The sequence below is a fragment of the Cantharellus anzutake genome (genome assembly GCF_015039405.1).
Source record: "Cantharellus anzutake strain C23 chromosome Unknown EI90scaffold_7, whole genome shotgun sequence".
Taxonomy (NCBI): domain Eukaryota; kingdom Fungi; phylum Basidiomycota; class Agaricomycetes; order Cantharellales; family Hydnaceae; genus Cantharellus; species Cantharellus anzutake.
In genome coordinates, this window is record NW_024066957.1 from 1,553,242 (window position 1) to 1,562,893 (window position 9,652).

Here is a 9,652-nt window from a genome sequence, read left to right on the forward strand (position 1 = left end):
GTTGGTGACTTGAATCGAAATGAGGAGGTGCGGAACTGCATCCAAATGTTATGAGAGCGGAAGGATGGGCTGGTTTCTTCCGTGCTTCTCTCTGATCCGGGCGGCTCATCTGGTCCAACCGGTGGCTTCGTGCCGTACGTTATCGTGACGTCTCCCTGGGCTATCGACCATTTATCAATATGGATTTCTTTTGCGTGCGTATATTCTTTGTGTTGGATTCTTGCAAGGGCCGCAATCTGATCAGTTCTACGGGTCCTTGCAAGATGGGTTGTAAGCTAGGCTTACTTTTTGGATTTATAAGCAATGTGGCGGCGCCGTCATACAAACACACACCCTCCGCTCTGCCCTCTCGCTAGCTCTGCAATGAGTTCATTTCTCAAGGCCCAGCCAATTAATTCACCTGCCATATATACAACTGACCGAGTTTGCCAAGTCGAGTCCGACGCGCTCAAACCCACCACTCTTGATGGCAATCAGTCTGACACACTTCGAACTTTCAGCCCCTTCGAGCGCACATAGTAACAATTCATTCGACAGGAATGTATGTTGTTTGTCGAGATAATAGCCTCAAATCAAAGCTTGTTGTGTCCGGCCATGCATATTGAAGCCCAAATCACTCCACAGTTGAGCTGGCTTCTCTAGTTCTCGACTTCCACACCCCTCCATGGTACATCGGTCAACGTGGTCCTGCCGATTGAGTATTTCCGTTGCATCAACATTCGTCCCCCATTAAACTTCAATGTCGTCGCTTATGGTGGTAGGCAGAAACATGGACAAGTACATCGGTGGTGAGCGACGAGAAAGAAAATGTGTCAGATAAAGAAATGAATAACCCTGTATATTGAGATTATAACTTGCGACGGTGATCTGTTATGTGTGTAGCGACTTTATCCATGGTGTCCAATAAAAATTGAGGTTGGATTTGTTAGTGTTCTCCATGAGCATGTAGCAAAGAAGCGCAATGACAAAGGGACATGAGAGGAACCACAGGACTTGGGTGGCTCAACTGTGGACCATTTGTGCCTCAGAATGACGTCCGAGATCGGAAAGAGCGTTGCGAAGATTCCTGAGTGAATTGACCAATTGTGGGGTGTATGCTCCTGGGTTGATTTCAGCCAGCTGGCGCCGGATCTTGACGCTTTCTTCGATGAATGGGAGCACCTCCGAGTGCCGTCCGAGTCTGGAAAGAGCAAAATATAAATTGTTGAGTGACATGGCCAAATCTGGGGTGTATGATCCTGGGTGAACAGCAACCAACTGGCGGTAGAGGCTGACACTTTCTTCGATGAATCGGAGCCCCTCAGAGTGCCGTCCGAGTTTGGAAAGAGCGTCATAGAGATTGTTGAGTGACATGGCCAAATCCGGGGTGTATGATCCCGGGTGAACAGCAACCAACTGGCGGTAGAGGTTGACGCTTTCTTCGATGAATGGGAGCGCCTCTGAGTGCCGTCCAAGATTGGAAAAAGCGTCATATAGATTGTTGAGTGACATGGCCAAACCTGGGTTGTGTGATCCCGGGTGAACAGCAACTAGTTGGCGGTAGAGGTTCAGGCATTCTTCGATGAATGGGAGCGCCTCTGAGTGCCGTCCGAGATTGGAAAGAGCACCACGCAAGTTGTCGAGTGAGATGGCCAAATCGGGGGTGTATGATCCCGGATGAACTGCGACAAGCTGGCGCCGGAGTTTGACGCTTTCTTCGATGAATGGGAGCGCCTCCGAGTGCCGTCCGAGTCTGGAAAGAGCAACAAATAGATTGTTGAGTGACATGGCCAAATCCGGGGTGTATGATCCCGGGTGAACAGCAACCAGCTGGCGGTAGAGGTTGACACTTTCTTCGACAAATGGGAGTGCCTCCGAGTGCCGTCCAAGATGGGAAAGAGCGGCACGCAGATTGTCGAGTGACGTGGCCAAATTCGTGGTGTATGATTCCGGGTGAACAGCAGCCAGCTGGCGGTCGAGGTTGACGCTTTCTTCGATGAATGGGAGTGCCTCCGAGTGCCGTCCGAGATTGGAAAGAGCATCATATAGATTGTTGAGTGAGATGGTCAAATCTACGGTGTATGATCCTGGGTGAACAGCAACCAGCTGGCGGTAGAGGTTGACGCTTTCTTCGATGAATGGGAGCGCCTCCGAGTGCCGTCCAAGTTTGGAAAGCGCCAAATACAGAGCCCCAAGTGACGCGGCCAAATACAGGGAGTAGGACCCCGAGTCCACAGAAACAAGGTAACGGCAGAGTACAACGGAATCACTTGCCGCCTCATATGCCTCCTGGAATCTTGCAAAAAATTTCAAATTCCGTACAAGCTGGACAAGCATGCTGGCCAGTGCGCGGACAGCACCTTTTGACCTGTGACCAACAGCCAACTGAAAGATCATGAGCTGTCAGGCAGTTTCATTAACACGATTGATAAACCACACCTTAGCCCACTCAGGGAGTAATGAGATGCTAATGTAGCCCTCCATTCTCACACAGGCTTCCACCCAGTGAGTTGCTTGCTCACTGAGAAACACGCCAACTGACTCATCAAGTTCCTGTGATGGTTCCTGGACTCCACTGAGGTGATGGACAATATAGCGACATGCATAATGAGAGTGCTCGGATGACTCCTCCGAGGGAATGAGCGGTAGCTCATCGGTTTCGGACAGGTTTTCAATCAGTCCCAAGCCCTTTACAGAGCAAAGATCCTGATTCAAAATCTGGGTACATCGCAGGGCAACTCTCGCATTCTCCATCGCTACATCTACTAGGATGCAACGAGGGTTGATTGATGGGGGATCGATCCGATCGACAATGAAGTCGCGGAAAGATTGGTGCAAGATGCGAACCGGAAAGTGAGAATCCTCAACTCCTGAGAGTAGAGGAGCAAGTTCAGCCAACGAATATCGAACGGGAGACTTAAGGAAAGGTGACAAAATTGCATCCCAGGCTGTGATAGACAGAGGCCGCTGTGCGACAAAGATTGCTCCCATCACAATTGGGTAGTCATGGGCAAAATCTTCATCCTCCCAATCGCACTTCTTCAGAATGCTTGTATATAAGCGGTCCATCATTCCCTCGGCAGGGACCTTTGATCGTTTCGTGCCAGTGTTGAGCAAGCCCTCTAACGTCCTCATCGGATCCTTGTTGGCTGTCTTCATGTAGCGAAAGATCGTGCTGATCCAAATAAACAAGCCACCCGCACGTTCTAGGATCTCCTGAACTGTTTTACCCTCGTCCTGAAGATTATGCCGTAAATCGGGATGCCAATTCTTCAGCTTTTGCAGCTCAAAACGTATATATGTAGCACAGTCCTGCACGTTTGTGTCATCCGAAAGGTCAATAGCGAGACGACTGATAGGGAATTGGGGTGAGAGGGAGCGTCTAACAAGATCTGTATGTCTCGATGTGATAATGAATTTTATGGAAGATGGCAGCCTGGGCACTTCATCCCGAAGAATATCGGCAAAGGACTCGAACACTTCCTTGTCACATTCATCTAATGCATCGATGATGACCACCATGGGACGGTCGGGAAGTGGAGGTTTATGGAGGAGAGGCACAGCCACTAAATTCTCGAATTGCTGCGCAAGTAGGGCCGTTGAGAGGGAAGGGTCTTTTCGAAGTGCAGATATGATGAAAGTACGGTAAACCGGGTCGTGGTCTGCTAGAGTTCGAGCTATACCACTGAATAGAAAATCGGGCCGCGACCGTTCTCCCGCTTTGAAGAAGAAGTGAAGTAACAGCGTAACGTCCCCTTCACTGGCACATCGTCCCGCTATCGTGAGTGCAATTGAAGTCTTGCCAGCACCAGCCACAGCAGTCAGTAGCATTAGCCGATTCTCACTCTCCCCAGTGTTGCGACACCATGTCATGATACGCTCCGTGAGATCGATCCTGGTTCCTTCCAGGCACGCATGAGTGAAATCATCATGGGCGATATGAGGGTATTGGAGACTATCGAGGATCTTGTCGTCCTGTAGACGACGTTCTATGGCCGCTAATTTGGCACCGCCTATTAGATTCGTCCTAAGCTGCATCAGCCAGAAGTCAGGATGATGATGGAACGTATGCTGTAAGGAAAGCTACCTGAAACGACGCCAATGCTTTGTCAAAGTCTTTCTTTAAGCCATCAATTTTTCCTGGGTCTCTCAAGTAAGATATAACATTTAGGACAGCCGGTCGCTTCTCTACTTTTTTCAGTCTTTGTTCGATTTCGGACTTGATGTTTTGTAGCGCCCTGAGACTTGATGTAAGTGACGATATCAAAGACCACCAAAAACGCTGAAACTACCTCGGCCACGGTGTCGACCACGTATTTCCCAAAATCAGTCCATTCCTGCTTATTGTCCTTGAACTTCTACACGGCACAATAAGCTTCCATTCATGGTCAGGCAAAAAATCATTGCCAACCTTAACCTCGTCGAGGATGGAGAGTGCACCGCCAGTCGCCATCTTTAAGGGGGGGACACCAATCAGCCGTAGCATTGACAACCTTGAGAATTGGGACGGCGATGTCGACTCCCTCCACGAGGAGATCATCGATCTTTTGCCTGAGAGCTCCAGCCCTTTGCTGCATCGACATGGTCGATAGTGGACAAGGTGACGGAGAAGAGGGAGCTTTGGGCACGCGACGCACGTGTGAGCCACTACATGCTCAGAACCACGAGGCCTTCGTCTGTTTATGGAAGGATGAGGAAGGGCATCACGTATGCATTTGGTCGACAGCATACGGACATCTGATGCAATATCAGCGACAGGTAGTCCGCGCATGGCATGACTCTGACTGGTTAGGTAACCGGGACGGATGATGGCATTAGGTAAGTCCTGGCTTATCCACTAAGAGAGAAGAGCTACAAACAGGATGAGTATAAGTAGGCGAACTCGACCTGCACTTCGCTTCATACCGAGGGCCGGCAGTAAGCGCCGGTGTGGCTCATCACCGACTTCCCATGATCAGATTTTCTGGATGCAAGGAAGTGGTCGTCGGCTGTGCGTCAAAGCCTATCGGAGTGGTTGTATCGTTCTCTGCAACCCACTTTCCTTTTCCGCCGCGCCGACAGTGGCCTGAAATTCTACAAGGTCCATGACCCACTGCGCACCATACTCAAGCATCATGATCTTGGTTCTGGACTGATTTCTTACTTTCTGTATTCCGCCTGCCTTTGGCAACTTCAGTGTCAGGTCTTTGCCTTGCTGCGTTGCCAGTCAAGCCTGTGCCCTCTTGACATCTGGGTCCTCAAGGTGGCATGTCCCTTTCCTGTTGCCTCCCTCAATTGGGAAACTCTCATACACTTTCGCTGCCCCTCTGGTTTCTAGTCTCTCTCGAGATGCTTCTAGTGCCCTGGCCCGGATGCGGGATCCAGGCACGAGTTCAAAAAGAAATAACTGGTGGGGCGCTGCCTGAAGCGGCAGAATCCGCCACGCAGCGGTGTGAAGAGGAATGACATGGTCTCCCTGATAGCAGTTAGAATGACGTCGACCCTGTGGTGCCAACATACCTCACCGGTTGAACGTCTGTTGCACCTTGTCCAACGGGTTCTACCTAGGAACATAATATTTTCCAGAGCCACTAAGATAAGAGACGTCTTCCTCTCCCTTCAGGATCCTTCCCACTTCGAGTGTACTCGTCCCTGTAAACCCATCCTGCTATGACCTCATGTCTGATAGGTGGGCCAGATGCTGCACATACGTGTGGCAAATCCCAGTGTATAAGATTTTGATTCTTCATTTGCTTTTGGTGGGTCAGCCTCAACATCCTCGACAACTGGGAGTTCCTTTGCAGCCTAGATTTCGCTGTAAGCCGTTGGACTGGAAGCCACATGTCAGCCCCTGGTGTATACTGGTGTACCCACCCAAAAAATGGCGGCCTTGCACTTGGTAGGCCTCATTCTGGGGATGCGATTCAGTTTATGGGTATGGCGATTCCACAAAAAAAATTCGCACCAACCTTGCCCGAAGTGTTATTACCTCGACAACCTTTCCTTGCTTGGCACGGTCAACGTTGTCTTGCTTGTTACACCTCTAAGGGCGAGCAGCTACATTTATGTAAGAGTAGCTGCCACCATCCCCTTCGGCCAGCGTCTTTGTGATCGCTAGCTATACCCGACCGTGCCTAGATAAATCTTGATTCATGAAGCCACAGCGCGCAACGGAGCTTCCGGATAATCGGTCGCAGACCCCAACCCCTTGCTTCCGGCATCCAGATCACTTCCCCGACTGCAAATTACGACCCATAGAGTCCACGATGGCCCCGCAGGACCGCAACCCGATACCCTTGCTGCTACAGCGCTTATTCTTCCATATTTTAGTGACACTTCACCTAAGCAACGGACGTCTTTTCGAGACAAGATATTTAGGCCATTCCGGAGAAGCCCCAGTCCCAGTCCCGGTCCCGGTCCCGGTCCTAGCCCCGATCCCAATCGTCTCAGCCAACCAAGTGCATTCCATTCCAAATGTCATATGTTGACCCCACGATCTACGGTCATCGCTACCCGTTCCTCCCCACCGAACTGAATACCGATTTCCCGCGAGTGAGGTCCAACGCACTCACCGCCGGTGATGATGATGCGAGCGTCCGCACGCAGCAAGAACCTGCAGATATCGGGCTGTCAGTCTCAGCTACTCTATCGGTGCCAGCGGAATCGACACCTCATAGATCCGACGGCGATCATCGGCAGCACCAAAGCATTTCTTCAAATAGGGGCCACTGCTCTCAAACTCGTCCCCATCGCCAAACTCCAAACCAAACTCCAAACACTCCCTGGCATGGATTAAAACAGGTTTGCGAATCGTCTTAATGACCATGATCGTGGTCGCTTCTCATGCTTGTGCATGCATGTATAATGCCAGCGGCAACACAAAGGGACTCAACCAGTTGTGCGATGTGATTCAGAAAGCACAAGGCTCGGTGCTTGAGCCCCTTCGGACCTGGACTGGAGAAATTCGCTGCGAACATAAAGGTCTAGCGCAATGCACACGTCTCGTCTTCTCTTCGTTCACTCTCTTCATAGGGTTTTGAAAACACATTGAATTAGTTCAGTAAGGAAATATCGTCGAGATCATTCGAGTGTCCGACATAGCGCAGCAAATAACGAATACGAAGAACTGCCTGCGTGGTGCTATCGATTCGACGTTTGAAATGTTTCGGATGATCGGATCCTGACTCACCATGTTCGTCACAGCTGAGACCTACAGAGCATTTATCTGTTTGTACGTGGCTAAATACATGCATTTGGATCCCCTAATTTTTTTTTTGCTTCTGGCCGAGCTATCGAGACTCCAGCGAGCCCCGGCCGAGCACACTTGCGTGAAGAACAAATCTAAGTGTCTTCCGGACATACGGGGCGAGATGCAAGAATCTTTGCTCAAGCGCTCGAACAAAGCCGAAACCGGTTTGTTTGGTTAAGGGGTTTCCTGGAAGCAATCTGGGTGTCGCATTCACTCTGAAGGAACAGGGTACTCTGGCAGCGCCATTCTTTTGGAATAAGAATCAGCCAGGATCAGGGCTGGATCTATCAAATAGTTCCCCTCTACCGTTGCCCACCAACTTGCATCCTTCAACGAGGACTTTAAATTGCCACTCGTCAGACACCTCCGGAAACCGGATTTGGCTTCAGTTCAGAATTTTCCTTTGGAGAAACAAATGAAGGCTCGATGATTGAGCCAATGCAGGGTCTGGTGAACACGGTAAGGTCATCATCCCTGATTAGTGCGGAAATCAGGAGGCACTCGAGTCCTCCCGCCAGCATTTGCTGTGCTAGTTAGTTGTCGTCCCGAGCCAGGAATCATTTCAGCTTGGCCTAAAGCTCGAGCTGAGTCATTCCATACCACGCAGTGCGGCGTATGGTAGGGGAAGACCCCCAAGTTCCATGCCCTTCATTATCCATTGGTCGAAGGTGTAAGGGAATCCCCACAGGCCCGCTTTTTTGATGTACGATAGCGCCTGCCAGGCTTCGTTCATAGGGTACATGCCGTCGTCAATGTGCTGTTTCCGGGGTGTCTGTCTAGTGTTCTGCTGGCTATGTTCAGCTGATCGTACTGGTCCGGGTTCTGTGGACGAGTCAAGGCGGCTCTCAGCAGACGCTACAGCAGTGGGTGCAGTCTTAGTTCCGGGGCCCAACTTCCCTTGGTCTGGTACTTCGCTCTGTCCAGGTAGATAAGGGACGTTTTAACCTGTTCACTGCAGGAAAAACACCTTCAGGATCGACCCTTGCCACTTCGAGTGTACTCGTCCTGTAACCCATCCTGTATCCATGTATAATAATAGGCGGACTGCTGCACATGTGTGTGGCAGATCCCAGTGTATAAGATTCATTCACGTTCGGTGGGTTAACCTTGACATCCGCAACAGGTGGATGCGAAACGGATGGAGCCGAAAGATTCCAGGGAAACCACGTGTAATAACTTTACCAGTAGTATCAGACTTAGATGGTAGATGCGGGCTAATACTACCCCGACAACGTTTCTTTGCTTCGATGGGAAGGAAGGTCTTACTGTACTGACCCGAACTTCTACCAGCCTCTATTGGAATAGGTAGACTGCCCTGCATTTTCCCGCAACTATTGTGCTCACGTTGCATCGCAGCAACCTGCACAGCACGGCCGACACCAGGCGAAAACACATTCTGAAGAAACTGTGTACATAGAGGATGTGCGGTTAGTAGAGATGCATAGAAAAAAGGAAATGTAAATAATAGTGTAGGACAAATGCCTTGTTTTACGTTGCTCTGTTGATAAAATTCGCACTCGCAGGAACAGTGGCAGAAAGCCAAAATAAAAACTGCAGCACTCAAGATTCCCTCACCATGCATAGTACTGACTGAGCGGTGCTCCCCTTAACTTCCCAGACCAGACGGGATACGATGCTTTCCGAATCCTACGGCCGCAGACGGTAAGCCCTCTGATGAATATCTACACCACTCGAGGGTTGACGGGCAATAAGTAGTTGGGTAGTTGGATTGAAAAACATGTACATATGGATCATGGGCATGGCCGTCCTGTCATTAATGGGTAACGTGTCACCTCTCCGCGGTCAGCTCAGATGAAAAAGAGTTAGAGTTCAAACGGAGACGGGGATTCCAATTGAGGCAGGGAGAGAGAACGGTGTCGCATTAAATAAAGGTTATCATTCTGCTGACACAAGTGCTCGTCACCAACATTGATACGGTGTAGGAGAAATAACGGTCACACTATGGAAACCCATTATGGAAATATGCCAGATAAATCAAAAAACCTCATATGACAAGTAGATATGAGAAAATAGAAGGGCCTGAATTTTAATGAATTTTTACGAATTATTATGACTATACGCAATAAATCGAAAGAAAGAAAATTAGCAAAAATATTTCAAGCTTAGCATCAACGAGACGGAATTCTCGGGGGAATTTATAGCAAATATTAAACAAAGAATTAGGACAATCGACCAAGATTTGACTATAAAAACAATCAGAGAACCTCCACGGAAGCTACTTTCCCACATCTGCACACATAGCCAAGGATGGAAGTACCATGGAACAAGGATTCCTCAGGAACTAATGCAAAATTCAAAGTCGTGTTTATAATAGGAAATGTAGATGTCCCCCAAACGGACCCAATGAAAGTAATTACAGGGGAAACTACCCATAAACGACGGAGATATGACTAAAACTCCTGCAAAACGAGGACAACGTCTAAA

At 49.5% G+C, this 9,652-nt stretch overlaps 4 protein-coding genes across 4 annotated transcripts; 2 read left to right on the top strand and 2 right to left on the bottom strand.

Moving 5' to 3' along the window:
• Positions 1-590: 590 nt before the first annotated feature.
• On the bottom strand, positions 591-4,562 carry EI90DRAFT_3248751 (uncharacterized protein; the record flags this gene model as incomplete). Its single annotated transcript, XM_039066570.1, has 6 exons — positions 591-2,364; positions 2,419-4,011; positions 4,067-4,217; positions 4,261-4,337; positions 4,391-4,432; positions 4,473-4,562. 6 exons carry the CDS (start codon positions 4,560-4,562, stop codon positions 1,003-1,005), a joined length of 3,315 nt encoding a protein of 1,104 aa, XP_038921003.1. The 3' UTR covers positions 591-1,002.
• Positions 4,563-5,839: 1,277 nt separating this feature from the next.
• Positions 5,840-6,076, top strand: EI90DRAFT_3040571 (uncharacterized protein; the record flags this gene model as incomplete). Its single annotated transcript, XM_039059018.1, has 1 exon — positions 5,840-6,076. One exon carries the CDS (start codon positions 5,840-5,842, stop codon positions 6,074-6,076), a length of 237 nt encoding a protein of 78 aa, XP_038921004.1.
• A 52-nt stretch (positions 6,077-6,128) lies between these two features.
• On the top strand, positions 6,129-6,477 carry EI90DRAFT_3040572 (uncharacterized protein). Its single transcript, XM_039059019.1, has one exon. The coding sequence runs from the start codon at positions 6,225-6,227 to the stop codon at positions 6,444-6,446; it is 222 nt and encodes a 73-aa protein (XP_038921005.1). The 5' UTR covers positions 6,129-6,224; the 3' UTR covers positions 6,447-6,477.
• A 1,319-nt stretch (positions 6,478-7,796) lies between these two features.
• Positions 7,797-8,602, bottom strand: EI90DRAFT_3286639 (uncharacterized protein; the record flags this gene model as incomplete). The annotated part of the gene is made up of 4 exons (XM_039067020.1): positions 7,797-8,123; positions 8,175-8,224; positions 8,483-8,522; positions 8,552-8,602. 4 exons carry the CDS (start codon positions 8,600-8,602, stop codon positions 7,797-7,799), a joined length of 468 nt encoding a protein of 155 aa, XP_038921006.1.
• Positions 8,603-9,652: the final 1,050 nt, after the last annotated feature.